This window comes from Rosa chinensis, chromosome 5, assembly GCF_002994745.2.
Source record: "Rosa chinensis cultivar Old Blush chromosome 5, RchiOBHm-V2, whole genome shotgun sequence".
NCBI lineage: Eukaryota > Viridiplantae > Streptophyta > Magnoliopsida > Rosales > Rosaceae > Rosa > Rosa chinensis.
Window position 1 is genome coordinate 45,431,053 of NC_037092.1, and position 19,120 is coordinate 45,450,172.

The 19,120-nt window shown below is 35.1% G+C and overlaps 1 protein-coding gene across 1 annotated transcript; it reads right to left on the reverse strand.

Annotated features, from left to right (window-relative positions):
• Window positions 1-12,362: 12,362 nt before the first annotated feature.
• Window positions 12,363-15,001, reverse strand: LOC112168320 (aluminum-activated malate transporter 2). The gene is made up of 6 exons (XM_024305443.2): window positions 14,425-15,001; window positions 14,191-14,331; window positions 13,821-14,093; window positions 13,407-13,522; window positions 13,176-13,322; window positions 12,363-12,932 (listed from the first exon to the last, which is right to left on the reverse strand). Exons 1-6 carry the CDS (start codon window positions 14,687-14,689, stop codon window positions 12,447-12,449), a joined length of 1,428 nt encoding a protein of 475 aa, XP_024161211.1. The 5' UTR covers window positions 14,690-15,001; the 3' UTR covers window positions 12,363-12,446.
• Between the last annotated feature and the right edge of the window lie 4,119 nt (window positions 15,002-19,120).

The following is a 19,120-nucleotide window of genomic DNA, read 5'->3' on the forward strand; positions in this document are numbered from 1 at the left end:
GAAGCTAATTTGTGACTTTAATGGCTGAGATTTTGGCTATTAAAGAAGGTTTGCTTTTGGCTCATCGATTCTCCTCTTCTTTGATTTTTGAATCAGATAATCTTCAAATTGGACAGTTGCAACTTTGTTAGAGAGCATTAGAGAAGTTACAGTTGCTTTTCCGGCATTGGATCAATAGAGATGTTAATTAAGCACAGATCATTTTGCTTGTTTAACTCGCAAGGGGATGTGTTCTCTGGATTGGATTCACAATCCACTATCCTCCTTCCTATTAGTTCAGTTGTTTTGCTGTTTGTGTGACCCTTTTTGTAATTACGCCAATCAAAAATATTTTATTTATAACTTATCAAATACTCAGAATTTGTTTTTCATTCTCACAGCACTTCCAAAAATAGTTTACCAAACACTCAGCTGCTTCCCCTCACAGCAGATTCAGAAGTGTTTTCCCTCACAGCAGATTCAAAAGTGCTTCCCCTCACAGCACAACAATCTCAAACTAAGCCTTATTCACAAATGAAAATATCACACTGCCACAAATCTCTGACATATTATATAATAAGACAAGTGGATACCAAGTTACCAACCTAGCAACCTCAATGTTAGGTTAATTAAGTTTTTGTCTATTGGGCCTTGGTGTGTTATTTTCTATTAGATGTAGGTTAATTAAGCTTTTGTCTATTGGGCTTCTGGGTCTAGGACCTTTGCTTCCTTATGTACATCTACTTCTACATTTGTTTGTAGTATGTTTTGTTAATGAATGAACTGTTTGACCAAAAAAAAAAACCTAGCAACCTCAATAGCATGAGGGCCTATGCGGCTCCGAGATAAAAAAATTAACTACTAGTGTTGCATGCAAGTTCATCAGGTACATCTTCCTGCCAAGATTTGGGATGAATAGCCAAAGACTGCAGTTATATTGTATATAAAGATATGGAATGCACAGTATTTCTGACAAAATTCATTTGGAACTTGCCTTGCATTTGAGATTGTTACAATTTGTGGTTTTCAAATCAATGTCTATTGCCCAATTAAAGTAGGACTCTGAACCAGTGTTTACTGCACTGTTTTGTTTAGACTTCAACATTAAGGTATAATATGTACGTAGATGACAAGTTCATATACATGCAAAGTAAAATGTAGATAAGCATCCAGAACTGTTCGATTTGATTGTTTGAAAAAACATGTCCCTCTTGAGCTCCTTATTACTATCTCTCCATGAATAAATGATAGTACCAACCTATTAAATCTGCACGATTGTTATGTCCATTCAGATCACATAAGCATTTTCTGATCAAAAGTAAGAATGTAATCCTATAATATTACTTGCTAATGTAGTGATAGGATAGGTGGTCTGTGATTTGAAATCTAGTAGTGGCACAAAGCAGCTAGGTGTTTGTGTGTTTGTTGCCGTCTTCTGTACCATAAGGAACATAAAAAAACGCTTGTGATCGGAGGAACTTGAATGATTATAATTTCCATTATAGGCATAACAAACAAGTACAAAATGTAATCCACGATAAAAAGAGATGGGGATGATAAAAAACCATAGTTTCATTGAATGCAATACAATGAAAGAACTGAATGAGCTTAAAGAGAGGACATAGAATTGAACATACAGCATTAGGAAACACCTGGGTGAAAACAAAAAAACAACTGGATTCTGTTTCTGCAACACATACAGAATCATAGGATACAATTCGAGCTGAAGCAGACAGTTCAAAGGTAATGAATTACAGTTACAGCAGTCAAGCATATATGAAATTGATAGCAAAGAATAGAGATGCATCATTCCTTATCATTCTTACTGATCACCAATGATATTATTACAAAAATAGAAGAGGAGAAACCGTACCTGAATAACTGTAGAATATATTATCGCCTCAACCATTCAATCCTTGGCAACTGAGGATAAACCACACCACCACATCAATCCTCCTAGACCCAGGGGGAGAAAGACAAGATGCAGTAGAACTCCACGCCATTGAATCAAAGCTTTCAATTGCGAGATGCTATGGAAGAGAGAAACGGGGTAGAATTGGTAATCTCGGATTCCTTTTTTTGTTAAAAGTTCCCACATTAAGGTGTAAAGGAACGAGAGGTGTTCATATATGTCCGTTAAAAGTTACGGTTGCTCTTCGGGGCAGCAGGGACACAGTATGCACCATGACTTGGACTCCTGACGTATGCTATGGACTTGAACTGTTGGACCAATTAAAACTGAGCTCGAGGAAATTGTGGTTTCATAAACTGTGTTATAAGAGAAATTTTTAGGTGAGGGTTTCCCTATCACGTGGTTTTAGGGTCAACCAATCAAAAGAAAGAAAATTTTATCTCTTTTCTGAAACTGCCCCTGCTCCCTAAAGTGCAATACCCAAAACACCCCCCCTGCTGGGCAGTGATTGGTCCGCGCCACCACGTGGCTTTAGGGTTGCCCCACGCAAGATTCTCTCCCATAAATCCCCGGCCGACCACCTAGACGCTACGTGATGGGCTAATGGCAACCCCATTTCAATTGATTTAGGAAGCGCCTAGAGGGCTGGGTTTTAAATTTTTTTTATTTTTTTATTTTATCAAATACTTAAAAATAATCTTTTATTTGTGAGTCTTCATTATATATTTATTTTTTTCTATGTAAGTATGTAACTACTAAGTATAGTTTTTATTTGAGAGTTTCTATTGAGACCTCCAAATCTGCTCAATTGACCTCACTCTATTATGAATTATTAAATGACATATAAAACCTAATATAAAATGACTATTAAGGACAATAATTATACCAAAAAAATATTATATTTATTTTATGTAGACTTTCCAATTCAATAATATTAGATTGTATTCCTAATTATTTTCCTTACCTATTTTCATTTTCCAATTTCACAACATACTCATCAAAGCATTCATATATATTTAATAAGAATTAAATATATAAAAATGTATTAAGATCATGTGACACAAAAATGTATGATATATATGTTGAACGCATATTGGTGAGGGAAAACAAAATAATTTCTCTTATGATTTATGACCTAAATCTAAGTCAATCCATTATATTTGTAAAAAAAAAATAATAATAAATAATAATAATAATAAAAATATTTAAATAATTACTCATGTGGTACAAAAAAGACATAAAAAAAAACATTAAAAAAAATGAATGATTTTTTTTTTTGCGAATATAAAAACAAATTATTTCTTCAATTTTTTTTTTGCACAGCTAAAATAGAAAAAAAAAATTTTAATATAATAGTTCATGGCATTTTCTTATTGATTAGACATTAATTTTTGAAACTCAAGTTTGATTAAGAAATGTATATTTAGTTCAGATTTATAGAATCATTGAAATGACTAAATTTTTTATTTTAAAGATAATAATTTGTTTGCAAATTATATGAGTGAGGTTATTTGAGGAAATTTAGTGAGGTTTAGTGAGTAAATTTAATATTTGAAAATTTGATAAGATGTGTAAAAAGCATAGAGGTCAAGTGAGTAAATTTGGAGGTTCCAATAGAAAAACTTTTTTTATTTTGATAAAAAAAAAAATATATAGTTTTTATTCTAATTGCGCTTATATATTTATTTAGTAAGAATAAACTAAAATATACATCGACCTAGGCACTGCCTAGACCCCGCCTAAGCACATAGCGGCTAGGCCCCTCCTCACCACCTACCTACAGCCTAGCGATTTTTAACACATTAGTTATAAAACACCTTTTTTTTTTCAACGGAGGCTCAAAAATATTTTACAGTTAGATTCCCTAAATCGTGTATTGAGATGATAGTGTGCTTTTTGTCCATGTATTAAGTCACTTCATGAACCGAATACGAAAGCCAAACTTAAAAGTTGCACTTGGAGTCCTACATTATTTAATAGGAACCTCATGGCAAGGAATCTTATTTTCAGTGAACAATTTCTCTTCAGTTAATCGCATATTGTGATATTGACTCGGTTAAATGTCCAACAACAAAAACAGTTCATCAACGGTATTCCAATAAGTAAGACATAGTTGTAAGACCAATAACAAAGGCAAAATATTGATTCATGGCAAAAGTCACTTGTGAACCAGTTTGGCTACAAATTCATCTTACAAGATCAAGTTTAGCTTAGTTGCGTTTGTAGACATACGAAAATTTAATGAAAATAAAATTCATTAAATAAATTGGTCAATCTTTGAAATTTTGACCAAACAAGCTTAGTTGGCTCATGGGTCTTGCAAACGGTACACATGACTTGTACGTCACCAAAATTATGTGAGTTCCAAAGATGACACATGTCAAAACACGAGTGGTCCACTGATGAAATGACGTGGAAGTCTCAATTTGCCACTGATTGGTTGTTACTCAAGTTAAGCATTAAAACGGATCAATCATATTAAACTGATTGATCTCGATGAAAATCAAGCATTAAATAAAAATATCGATCAAATTAAATTGTTTAATTTTAATTGAAATAAAGAATTAAATCAAATCATAATTGATTGTCATATTCCTTAAATAAAAAAAATAATTAAATCAATTAATTAAAACTGATTGATTTAATTATACATTTAAGGAATGTGATTAAAGCTCTGTCATCAATGCATTCCAAGTTGAGAGAGACGCTGACATTATAAATACCCCTTCTCAAATTAAGAGAAGAGGGGACAAACAGAAGCAAGCAAACGAAAGAAACCTCTCCAAAGCTTAGAAGTCTCCCAAGCTCGTGAAGAACCATCAAGCTGCAAAATAGTCGGTCTATTCACCTCACCTACTTTAGACAAACAAAGGAAATCATCTATATGCTCAGAAGTCGTCAAACTCGCTGAGGATCAACAAGCACCAAGCAAACGTGTCGATTCATCTGCCATCAAAGCCATACTTTCCACGTGACATCGCTCGTGGTTCAAATTTGATTAAGTTCAAGCCTCTGCAACCCTTGACCATTCGTCGTCTTCAAGTCGTCAACAAAGCAAAGTTTCTGCCAAGTTCTTCAGCAAGCTCGTGGAGAATCAACGGGCACCAAGCACATCTGCCGATTCATCCGCCATCAAAGCTAAAGAACACTCACCACGTGACACCGCTAGTGGTTCAAAGATGATCAAGAGCAAGCCTCTGCATCCCTTGATCAACCGCCTTCTACAAGTCGTCAACAAAGCAAATCTTCTACCAAGTTCTTCATCAAGCTCGTGGAGAGTCAACAAGCACCAAACACACGTGTCGGTTCATCCTTTACCAAAGCCGAATAACGCTCACCACGTGACACCACTCGTGGCCTAAATCCGATCAAGATCAGGCCTCTACGGCCCTTGGTCAACCAATCTTCCCCAAATCGTCAACATAACAAGAAGTTCACACTACAACCGTTCGATTCAAGATCAAATGACCGCCACTCTTGGATCAAACCAATGTCGGAGATCAAATCAGAGGAATTCTTGTGAAAGAGTAACTACAGAGATTGTAACCCTCAAATTCATTAATTAAAAAAATATATTATTTTGTATACGTGTTCTTCTTTCATTCATGATAGGATTTTCATGATTACAGCGTTCTCATAGCCAATCAACTCTATACATTGCAACAAATCGTGTCTTCCATGTGGTATGATAATACATAAAGCCTTGAAAGATTGAAACAGCCTACACACCTTGTTGCAACAGGTTGAAGAGCAGGTTTTCACCAGTCTAGAATGTTAGGGTTATCATTTTTAGGGGTCGTCTTGGGTACCTTGATGTATGCCATACCCTTATTTTTTTATTTTTAATAAATTAATGTAGTGGAAACCTACTGAACCGGTTAACAGATTATCCACTTAAATGTTGACATGTGTCATTTAAAAAAAATAAAATTTACGATATTAACAACACATTCTATCTTGATATGTAATACTATTCAGAAACATATAACATATATTGTCAAAATAATAAATTACACCTAGTAAAACTAAAATTACGACTTATGACCACACTTATTGTGGTTATTGTAATTGACTGGTCAAAGATGTAAATATCATAATTGAACAACTTTTATCAAATTGAGAACATTATAATTATCAAATGGAGAGCCTTTTTACAATATAAAGTACTTACATATCTTTTGGTCTAATATTAAATTTACCATGTTCACAACACAATTGTTGTAAGAATTATAAAATGGTTGATTATCTTGTAAAATGATGCAGTTTTTGAAGTAATTACTACAAATAGAACAAAAGTGAGCACTTTTGCATCAATTGTTGGGGGTCGTGGTAAAAATGTGTAGTCATTGTAGTAATCATTTCATTAATTATAAAAGGGAGAATTCCACAAATAGTCACTCAATTATGACTCATTCGACACTTTGGTCACTGAAGTTTCAAATATATCACTTTGGTCACTCAACTATTACACTGTCAATCACTAAAGTCACCCAAAAAGTATTTTTTATAATTTTTTTAATGAAAAAAATTAACAAAGTGACTTAAGTGATTGACAGTGTAATAGTTGAGTGACCAAAATGATATATTTGAAACTTAAGTGACCAAAGTGTCGAATGAGTCATAGTTGAGTGACCATTTGTGAAATTTTCCCATTATAAAAACATAAAGATTTACCATTGTGACAACAAATTTGTTATCACACTTGTTAATTAATTATCCATAAACTAGTACATTAGTTTAGGTGGAGTAATTATTACAAATAGAACAAAAATTACTGCTTTTACATCAATTGACATGGGTTATGGTAAAATGCATGGTCATTGAAGTAATAATTTCATTAATGATAAAAACATGAAGATTTACCACTCTGATAATAAATTTGTTGTCACACTTGTTAAATTGTCCATAAACTAGTAATAGCTTGTAGGTGAAGTAATTACTACAATTAGAACAAAAAGTATCATTTTTATATCAATTGTTGTAGTTTGTGGTAAATTACGTGGACTGAAAGTAATTATAACTTCAACGACGGAAAATACACAATATATTACTTTAATTATGCAAGGGAGAACTTCATTACACCAATTAGGACATACGTGGTTTTAGTCAAAATATAATGATTTACCTATATGATAACACATTGTGGTAACATTTGTAATTTAGTTCAAAAAGCAGCAATAACAAATTGTACGTGAAATAGTTACTACATCTATAGCAAAGATTATCTATTTTTACATTAATGGTTATGGTTGTCGTAAAATGCATGTAAAAAGAATTATATTTGGTTAAGAAAACTACTTATGATATAATTAATTAGTAATAAAGACTATTTAACTAATACTAATTTCGTAAGCCTAGGTTAGAAGGTTTTTGTTTTTAATAAGGAAAAAAATGTAATTGTCAATTGTGTAATTGTCAATTGATAATCTAGTATTAATCAAACATTAATTGGCTAATGATAAAATTAATTAGTAATAAATACTATTTAACTAATTGTAATTTGGTGAGCCTAATTTAGAAGGTTTTTTTTAAATTTTTTTTTTGAAAAGGAAAAAACGTAATTGTCAATTGGTAATCAATTGGCTAAGGGCTAAACAAGTTACCAAACTTTATATATTTTGGACCATTGGATATATTACTAATTTAATGGTCCAAAATATTTAACAAAATAGGTGTATGGCAAACACGCAGGTACCTAAGAAAATTCCATCATTTTTATTTTTTGTTAACAAATTGGAGTTCAGAATACACACTATCCAACTTGAGCGAAAGTATTGAGTGAGACATAAAAAGAGACAACAAATCATGTAGAGTCTTCCTTCTCAATTTACTATAATTGTTTTCTTGGAGAACAATTGAATGCTCTTACGATTATAAGCTCTCATATTGCAAGGCATATTCAGTTCATTGACAGCGAAACTGAGAAGCTGGGCTCATGCTCCACATGAGCACGACATATATATACGAATGCATGCAGACCGTGTATAACGGCATCTGAAGTAGCAGAATACGAATGATTGTGGAAAAGCTTGCCATGAATGATCATGGTTCTTGTGAGAATAAGCTGAAGAACATGGTTGTCGCTGGAAGTTCCAAGGAAATTATATTAAAGGAAGCAAGGACAAGATGGTTCGAGCAGGATTGTTTATTATCTCAAACTAGGACTAGCATGCAGTTCTATAAATGGTGTGATTGCATTGTTACTGTGATCCTTAATTCCATGGTCTTGGGGCCAAATAAGGTGCTTTCTGTAAGGGCATTATATTCTTCTACACTCAAAAAAGAGTGAAAAAAATAACAAAGGTATGTTGCCAAACAAGAAATCAAAACTATTAGTACACATAATTCCATCAAATTAAATTTCTGTCATTCATTGTCTAGAGTAAAATAACATGGAGAAGTAATGTTTGACGAAAGAAGTTACATACAGATTGAATTATATTACACCATAAGTTTTGCAAGCTAATTTTTCTGGGGACCCCAATCTTGATTAAGTCGATTTAGGTTCTGCCATCCTTGGAAACACTACCCGAAGATCTAAAGCAACAAAATTCAAGATGTGTGCATGAAAATGAGAACAAAGTCGGGCAAGGCATGCATCAAAACAATTACTGGACCGAGATCTGCCAGCTCTGACATCACAAAATCATGAATTGCGTCTTTATAATAGCCTGAAATCTTTGCTCAAGGCTCCAGGATTGGGTGAAGACTTCACCTCCTAGAGAAATTGTACTAGCTGTGACTGTAGCTTCGCTGCTATCTGATGTGATTGCATACGTACGCTGAACAAACTGAGAAGTCCATACAAGAACAAGCCTCCGTTCACGTGTATACTTGAAGTAAAAACGGAGCAAAATCATACAATGATACAAAGTTGCTCAAAACTGGAGCATGCAAGTCCTGTAACAAATGGACCGCATCATGCTCTCATCATTATTCAACCACCAATGTAAGAAATTAAACAACTGGTTGACGAATATAATATATGTGTGTTGAAGATTATACACGAAATGGTAAAGAAAATGGTTGAGATTAATTAGAACAAGTCATGTGGTTCATTCCCATCCCGGTACAGGGGACAAAACAAAACATGTTTCTATGCTCCGGCCGGTTACAAACTTACAAGGCCATGATTAAGAAGACCAATATATTAAGTTGGGTGACCATGATTGCAAAAAGGCGAGGATATCTAAAATGTTTTGGTAAGTTCGAAAGGATGGATACAAGTTTGTAAGTTTAGCTTCCCTATAAGCTGATAGTTCTTCAGGGTTGATCATTGTTAAACTATTTTGTATTAGTATGGGGAACCGGACAGAAATCTTCCATATGCTCCAATGCTCCATCATGGTGAGCTGTTAACCCGATTTTAAGAGCAAACCATCAAAACAATGAGGCGGATCGGGTAGGGTTTGGGCCAGGCCCGACTTTGGTCTTGTGGGCAATTGTGTGACCTAGATGCGGCTGGGAGAAACAGTTCTATTCTGCTTTGGTAGTAAGAGCAACTGTTGTGACATTAACTGATAACTGAGGGACTAATCTAGCCCAATATGGACTTTTAAAATACTGTATGTACTCACAGTTAATAGCAATATATACCAAGGGTAAAAAGAGGGTAGACTGACTATGCAAAAAAAATTGATTCTCCAACGTGGAAGAACTCTTTTTCTAAATTATTGGGCGATCTGGGATAATAAAGCTGTCTTTTTCTCTGTTCTTAAATAGTTAAATGTAAAAGAAGGAAAGTTATCTCCGGTGATCGTATTATATAAGAATTTTCTCACCAGGACAAGAAGTCAAAACCTAAAAAAGTCGGATATGTAGGGAGGAGGAAATGTGTGATAATTGATAAGAAGAGTAGTAGTGTTGTAAAAGGTGATAGATGCTCGCACAGATCCTATATCAGTCACTCCACTATTAGCTATAATATGAAACAAAATTAAATAATTAATATATAAGCAGCACTTTTGCTCAGCAGGATGCAGAAGCAGAAAGGAAACTGGCTAGGGTTCTAGTGGAGACCAACTCAAATCCCACCTTTGCATTGCTTTTCTCTGTTCACCACTTGCTCTTGTTCATTTTGTGTGGTAAGCGTCGACTCTGGGACTCTGCAGCCACTTAGAAATATTCAAAAAGAAAAAGAACGATCTCTCAAAGTAGGTAAGCATCCTCCTCTCTTCATTTTTAGTTAAGTGCACCTGCATCCATTAATATATTGTTTCTGTCAATGTGATGTAGAAAGGGTTTTGATACTTACTACAACTCAAACGAAGAAAAACTACGGAAAGATGAATTAATTGTTTATCTTAATGTTTTAATCACATTGCAATATTGGTCTCTTTCCTTAAGTGACGTTCTAAAACGACCTTGTGATCGATTAAGCTACAATGTGGGATTGATGTTGGAGTTAAAGGAATGACGACACTCAACATTTACGTATAATGACCAAACTTATATTTATCCTATATAAAACTCCATAAGCAAAACTTCGAACTTCAAAGTATAAATACAAAATACACGATGGTTCAAAATACTCACTTATTTTTGTAGTCTGGTTTACCATTTACGTACCTTGTGCCAATATGTGATGGCTAAGTGAACAAGCAGCCATGCATGGTTTTTAGTGACAAACATGAAATCTTGAGGAAAATCTTACACAATTCTTCTCGAATCATCTTGTCGTAGCCTTTAATTTCATCTTTAATATTTAATTCGCAGGTAGAAAACATTAGTAGCCCACATAAAACCTTTTTCAACTTATCTATTACCAAGAAATAGGAAGTCCTACCTAATTATCTTTGGCTGTGTTAAAATAATGTAAAAGGAATGAATCTATAGGACAAATTGCCCCATGAAGGTGATTAGAACATGCCTGTGTTCTACTCATTACCTTCGTAATTAGTGCAGTGAGGAATAAGCAGGGAATATCTTGTCTATTTAGGTCATTATGTTTTTTGGTGAGTGCTATATGAAATTTCTTGGTTTGAAACTTTAAACTAATGAGTTTGTGTGGGCGGGGTGACAATTCGAAAAGTTGTCTCAACTCATCATGGCCAAGTTTGGACGGCTTTCTGTCTTTGGCAGCTTAATTTGTTATTATGTCTATGTTCATAGGATTGTTCAACTACTAATCCATTGGTAAACTTACCTTTTGTGTCTTATACTTTTTCGTGCTTCAAATCTTAGCAAACAAGACATGTGCTTAGTTTAGATATTAGCTTCTATGGATTAAATACATGAACCAAAGACATATAAAGAAAATTATGAAGTCATTTTCTTGTAAGGACAATTCCATTATGAGAGTTGTGGCTGTATTGCAGTGTCGACAAATATTATTAATTAGGCAAGATGTTTGCTCTATACTAGTCCATAAATTAATTGTTATATATATATATGCTTGTGTTTGTAATTTGTCTTTTCAACAAAAAAGAATTCAAATTTGGACAGCAAAGAAAATCCTTCAAGCTGAAATAGAAAGCTATGATGAAAAAACACCCTAACGGTGCCTTGCCCTGCCGTCAGTGATCGTGTTCGCGAGCCCCAAATCTTCCCCAACTCCATTTCATAGCATCGCAGTCGATTTTGTTGAGTTTCCCTAAGCTTCCCTTTGGCGGTAATAGTTTGTTGAGTTTGATGCTGACAGTCGCCACATTGTTAATCTTAGTCATTTTTGTCTTTGAGGATTAAACTTGATGTATTTTATTTCAAACTACTGAAAAATGAATATACCATATATACTTGGTTTTGGGGAACTGCCCCCTGGATCGAATTCCACAAAATGAATATACCTAGTTTTGGGGAACTACTAAAAGGATCAAGATCGAATTTTCCAAAATGAATATACTTAGTTTTGCTCAACCGCCCCTTAAATCGAAATCGGTGGTGGCTAATAACGAGACAGGTGGATTGTGTCATTTGCATATAACCGGGGTTGTACGTGGTTAATTGCGTGTGTTGGTCACTACAGTTGTATCTCCTGGTCAAGTTTAGACTTCTATGGGTCAGTGATGTTGTGGTACCTGTGAGTTCCGTCTTGAATCAAGATGTTAAGGCCGGATTTGAATCCTGTGAAGTCCCTTATTGTGACTTTCTTGTAGATGCATCGTAGGAAGAGACGAGTCCTGAGTTCATTTTCAGCTTATCTCGTTGTAGAGTTTTACTTTTAGTTTTCTAAAAGTGCTATAACCAATAGTACGTTGAATGTGAGATTGGTTAGGCAATAACTCTTCTTTTTTATCATGTCCTGTTAGTAGAACTTTGTATGTAATTAATTTGGTGAATAAATAAAATTGACGCCTTCAGTTAAAATAAAAATAATAAAATGAAATGATACAACAAAAAACTTACAATCAGAGTACTTAGTATGTAGAAAATTTATGATCGGGAGTAGAAGAGAGTGAATCAAACCACATCACTCACTCAACACAAAACATTAAGTTTCAAATTATGGTAATTAAATTCTGGCTTCATAGATACCCAAACTTAATACAATATCAGTTTTGGGCATTATGTCACTGCCATCAATCTGTTATACAACTTATATGTTAGCAACATATATTTACACTTCAAGGATCTGTTGACTCGTTTTACCAATATTTACTGGCAAAACTGGGGGTGACTCCGTAATTTTGATAACGACATGGGGACAGTCCATCATCGGACTTTTTTTATCACGACAAATTTTTCCCAACTCGTGTGATTTTTCCGGTGACACAGTGGCTTCAACAGTCTCAAAATTTGCAAGAGACCCAAGTTCATAAACAGACTCGACAATTTTCTCAGTGCAGTTGACAACATCAAGTAGTAGTGAGGCTACTGTTGCTGCTGGCACCACTTCTAAAAGATCAATGTCTTCCCGCAAGCCAGATTTAAGTAAGGACTTGAGGGACTTCGCTGCAGCCTTTGCATTAGCAATGTGGGGATCAGCAGAGGGTGATTTGGTCATTGTCCGGAAATCTGATGCTAGTGCCTTGAGTGCTTTGCCAGATTCCAAGCTCAATTTTGTGCATGATTCTTCAATTCTGTTACGAATTTCTGGCGATGCCTGCAACACATGTTAAACACAATGGTCAGTTGAGATTAATGTAACTACCATCATTTCTTTACTTCTTTCTTTTATAATTTCCCATACTATTTAGGATCCCAACATGTATAAGCAGCCTTCTTCTTATATTATATATAAACTACTTTTTCTTCTTTTTAATATGTAGGTAGATATGTGCATGCAGGTGCTAAATTAGTTTTTTTACACAATGTAGTTATGTATGGAGTTTGTTTAAGTATTTACTTGAATGTCAGCGGTTATTAGGCGGCCATGAAGTGCTTCAATCCGGTAGGAGCATTGCTGAATTAAAGCTCCGACTTTAAGGTATTGCGTCCATGGATGACGAAAACTAAACCTACCATGACCTGGCTCCCATCTTGCAAAGTTAGCCTGCAAATTGAGCATGACATGTAGAATCAGGCACTTTCAGTAAGTAGTACATCAGAGAAGATAGAGAGAGAGCATTAAACCCACCAAGGATTCTTCGCTACTTTTAGAATTGAGAACACTTTTATATCCTAGAAGAAATGCCTTGTCATCTTTAGACTCTGCAATATCCTCCAACGTTTTGAAGTATTCACCCCCAAATCCTACAAGGTGTTCCATTTTATCAAGTGTTTAGTTGCATATATACTCAACAATATGACAATGACTTGAAATAGTTAGGGTAGCTTAACTTATAGATTGAACAATTTTTGTCTATCTTGTGAGTTCTGACGTTATAGTTAACTCCTAAATATGAGAAGAACGAAAGTGACTCCTAATGGGATTAATCTTTCTAAAGAGCAAAGTGTCTGGGAAAAGAATATTTGGCCTTGGTGCGCTATATATTGTACTGTTTGGGGTGACATCTGCATATGTATATATGAGAAATGAATAGTTAAATACCTTCCAAGAAATTTCCTAGCTTTTCAATGTTGGCAGCTATGAGGTTATGAAGATCTTCACCAGCCCAGACAGGAAAAACCAGTATGGATACAATAACACATGCAGAGCCACCAATGAAGATGGTGGATATCCTTTTATGAGCCAACTCCAACACCTCATCATCACGGAAACCCGATACCGATATCAAAGAGAATGTCAATATAAAAATCAACAACCCGTAGTCATATCGTGCCTTAATTTTCGGGAAGAACCGTATGAACGTTGATGTAGCAGCTGAAAGACATACATAATATTGGATTAATTAGCAATGAAAGTGAACACATAAGAGATTAAGAAACTTGCTGATTGGCGTTAAAAGATATTTATTTACCTTGTAGGAAGACAAAGATGCCTAGTAGTATGGGTTCACCAATGTGCCCAGATAAGCTAGCCAGGTGATGAGCTCCAATACCTAGAGCACCGGCTACTAGGGTTGCCAATCCTCTATTTAAACCTTTTCCAAGTGTAGCTCCTGAAATTAAATTACATGAATGTGTCCATAAAATTAATAGGTATACCAATGAGTTCAGTTAAGATAAGACCATGAACATATATAGATACGTACCAACTGAGAATTCGAAGACGACGATGACAGTCATAACAGCCCACATTGCAGAAGCACCAAAACTGTTGTAAAGTGGTTGATAGTAGTAGAATAATGAGACCAAGGTGAGTGCAAATCCTACTTTAAGGGAATGAGTAATTCTTCTAGGGTCATCTTGCCCAAGCTTTTTAGTTCTATCTGCAATCTCACAGACCTTGCCAGTAAACCTTGCAGTTAAACTAGCTAATAGTACCCCTATTTTCTCATTACTTGCAGACCCCATCATGATCGATAAGTATCAGCTTAATTGCATGAACAAAATCAAAAGAAAGTGATGAGAGAAAGAGAGACAATTAACGGCTGCAGCTAGAGGCTGGAGGATATAATTGATGCTTTTGGAAGCGCACTACGGACTTGTTATTTATAGGCGAAAAGATAATGGAACTGAGGAACTAAAAATAATATAATACACATGCATATGTATTTGAGGTAGGCTATGAACATGTTTTGGTGTCTATATTTGTTTTCTTGTACGGGGAAGGTACGAGAGAGCTGTTTCTGTGAAACCAAGGGTTGAAAGTCATACAAAGTGAAAAAGATTTGCGTGCGTTGCAGCTCGGGGTGGATGGTGTTACCGATGAACAGAGAGAGAGAGACAACTAGATATCCTCAGTGCCCAAAGCTAAACTAGAGGAGTCCCATCAATGGATCAACTGGCTTTCTTTCTTTCTTTCTACCTGGCAATGACAGGTATATCCATTTGCTGCTGCTTCTTCTCCTACTCAGTAATATGGTCTGCGTCCACCTTACCCTTATTGAGCCCTTCATTTTTATCAAAAGTATTTGGCAGCTAATACGTAAATAACCGCATTCACCCCAAATCGATCAATTAACTAGTTCATCATACATTAAGAGTATTTCATGCTTCGTCTGAAAGATTTCAGTGTTTCTTTTCACCCAAAACTTCATATTTGAATGGAATAGTCCATTCGAATAGTCCATTCCCAATTTTGTCGACTTCATCCTAAATAGGGAACTAGATAAAGACCCATAATCAACCTAACTAGAACAACTCCGATAGCATTATCTAAAAAATTTCTTATATTATTTTAAATTACTCACTTTTGAAAACGACTCACTCTAACAGTGTTTTACTTAGAAGTATTACACTGTTAGAGTAATTATTAATGATTTTACTTCTAAGAGTAATTATACTTCTAAGTAAAACTTTGAGGAGTGGACTCATCAATATAGATCAACATAAAGATACAATATAGATCAATAGATGTTTATGGTTACTTATTCTCATCAATGTTGTTTTCACCGATTAACATATATCATAAAAGATTAAAGAAAAGGCAAAAAAATCAAGAAAGAGAGATGATGGAGGATCAACCTCTCCGCGCGCAGAGAGAAGAACTTTGATAGATTTTTTTTTTTTTTTATAAAGAAAGGGAACTTTGCTAGGCTTTTTCAAATCTTTGGTATGATGGCTGGAAAATTATTGGAGTTTGGCATGTATAGTTAACGCTACAAAGTCTATAATTATCCATGATTTTCTAATTCTATAAGTATGAATGATATTTTGAATACCTCATCCTTTTGATTCCTTTTTAAAAGGGTCATTTGCCCAAAACACCAAAATAAACAAAAATTATCTCACTTACCCCAGCAACAGATTTTTATTCCTACTAACCCAATTTGTAGTAAAATTACAATTCTGTTCTCCACCTAATTAAACAACTACTTTATGCCAGTCTCTCCCTCTCTTCCATCTGATCTCTCTCTCTCTCTGTATACTGTTTCTGCAAAGGATGAGGAGCCGGAGCCGGAGATGAAGCCGATTTCGCTCACCTCTCTCTCTCTCTCTCTCTCTCTTCGTCGGAGTCTGACAGACGGCGTTGCTCGGTTGGGATCTCTGTGCTCGAAGATGGCCTCCCGAAGACGACGATGGCCAGCGTGAAGAAGGACAGCTCCCGAAGACGATTTCGGTGACCGGCAACAGAGGAAGAGGATCCACGAGGAGTACGAGCGTCGCCAGAAGAAGCTCCACGATCTCTGCGTTGCCATCAAGGCCTACTCCGTCTCCGACTTCAAACTTGGCTCGCACTGTGAAAAATTCCAAGGCTAACTTTGGAGGAGAGATTGTTGCGCTGGAGACTTCTTCTGATTACGGACTGGCTTCCAAAGTCCACAGACACCTGACTTGATCTTGCACCAATTCCAGACTTTGTAATGGTAATTAGTTTAATATTCTGTCAAAATTCTCTTTAATTTGAATTATGAAATCTTACTTCATGGTGCAGATGGTTAAAGATCGAAGTAGGGCTGTCACTCGGTCGGTTCGAATCGGTTATAGGTATTACCAACTTCAAAACCAAAGCTTTCGGTTTCAAAACTGAGCTACCAATTACCAACCAAAATTTTCGGTTTTTAATTATATCTACCAAATTCGGTATTTCGGGTTTCAGTATTACCAACTTTAGAATAACTAATTCTTTATAATATAAATTAGAATGAACAAAACTAGGTTTTTGAATTTTATAGTCATAAACGTTGTATTCATCTACTAATTATAGCTTTCTTTTATATATATGACATCAAGTTTTAGCAATTTTCACTAAAACTAGGTTATTTAACCATCTTTGACTAGGTTACTTAAAATACATGTACTATTAATATAGTATATGTAGTAATATTCATACTACTATAAAAGTTTTTATGTTTATTTCTTAATATACATGTATGTGTATTGAAAACTATAGTATATAAATCTAATATTTAGATAATCGGTAGATTCGGTATTTACCAAAACCAAACCAACTTTTTCGGTAATTTTCGATTTCGGTTTTATCGGTTTTAGTTACCAAAAAGTCGGTTTACCAAACCTAAAATATCGGTTGGTATTCGGTTGGTTTGGTAATTACCAAACTATGTGGCAGCCCTAGATCGAAGTCTTTGACTCTTAATTATGAATAAGGACAAAAGAGTACTGGGTGGTGGGTCATTTGCGTTTTTAGATGAATTGGTTAGCTAGTGGTAGGCTTTCGACTCAGTGAACGAATAATGGAGGTTCAGCAAAGAAGGATTTTCTGTCTTTATCTTAATATTTAATTGCTTCTTCTACTCTCTATAAGAAAACATGTCCGATATTTATAGACTTGCTTGTTTGACTGGAAGCATTTTGAAAATGCTAAGGCCATGTCCTTCCTCTTTCTTATATATATATATATGTGTGTGTGTGTGTGTGTGTTTGTGTGTGTGTTCTTTTTTGGTAAAATGAGGGCAGAAAAATATATATATATATATATATATATATATATGTTTTACTGTCTCCCAATAGACATCTATTGGGGGGCAATAGACGTTTTGAATTGATGTAATATCCTTTTTTTTTTTTTTTTCTTTTTTTCTATAATCAAAGTTTTATTTTTCTAAATTTAGGGAGATTAGTTCACATTCTGGCTACTGAAAGTCCTATTGGGGAGCAATAGACGTTTATTGGGGGGCAATACATGGCTGATAGTCGTCTATTGCCCTCAATAGACGTCTATTAGGGAGCAATAGACTATTGGTGCAATAGAGGTCTATTGGGGGCAAAAAAACATTTCCGATGAGATTTTCAACAAATTCCGGTGGCCGGTGGCCGTTGACAGGATTTCGGCTGTCGGGGACCGGAATCCAGAGACGGTCACCGGAATCCGGCAAAAGTTGGTTGGATTCCGACGGCCGGGCTCCGGCGAAGTCTCCTGTGGTTTCTCTCTCTTTCATTTTCTCTCTCTAAGTTTCAAAAGGTGAGGGTAAAATGGTATTTAAAAAAATTAAAAAAACAACAAAAAAAAATCTTAATAGGATATTAGAGAAGACCTCCTTAGAGTGTTTTGGGTAAGAGAGAATAAAAAAAACTTAATGGGGTAAGTGGGAAAAAAATCTCTAAAAAATGGGGTAAATAGACAAAAACCCTTTTTAAAAAGGGTTAATTACATATAAGTGCATATTTAAATATTTTTTTAGCCATAAGACCACCAACTAGTTTTTTTCCTCATAAGGCCACTAGATTAAAAAATATGTATATTTTAGATATAAAAACCAACATATTTACATAAATGCCACTAGAGTAAAAAGTCAACAATCATTCTCTCTCTCCTCTCCGGCGAGGTCTCCGGCCGACCTTCGGCCAACTCTGGTGGGTCTCCGACCAACTTTCGGCGGGTCTCCGGCCAACTCCGGCAACCACAAAAGCTACTGTCACTAACACCAAAAGCTACTGTGGCTAGCAACAAAAACTACTCTGATGAGATTTCCGGCAACCTCCGGCGAGGTCACAAAAGCTACTATCACCAGCAACAAAAGCTACACTCCCCAAAATCAAAAGTTACTGACATACGTACAAAAAGCTACTATAACGCAGGTACAAAGCTATTGGACCTGTAATAAAAAACTACTGACATAGGTACAAAAAGCTATTATAAAACATATACAAAGCTACTAGACTAATAATAAAAAGCTACTGACCTAGGTACAGAAAACTACTATCACACATGTACAAAGTTACTGGACCAGTAATAAAAAACTACTGACATAGATACTGATTGCACAAAACCAACTGATTGTACATGTTGATAGTGTAACACAAATTCCAAACAAGAAATGCTAGAGATACGAAATCACAACAAGAAGAAAATTGAATTTCATTCAAAATCATGCTTTTCCAATT

Excerpts from the sequence above, each read along its gene's own strand:
- LOC112168320 (XM_024305443.2), bottom strand. The coding sequence starts at position 14,689 with ATGATGGGGTCTGCAAGTAATGAGAAAATAGGGGTACTATTAGCTAGT. Across the intron at positions 13,523-13,820 it reads GCTAGGAAATTTCTTGGAAG|GATTTGGGGGTGAATACTTC; the intron begins GTATTTAACTAT and ends AACACCTTGTAG. Across the intron at positions 13,323-13,406 it reads AAAGTAGCGAAGAATCCTTG|GCTAACTTTGCAAGATGGGA; the intron begins GTGGGTTTAATG and ends CTCAATTTGCAG.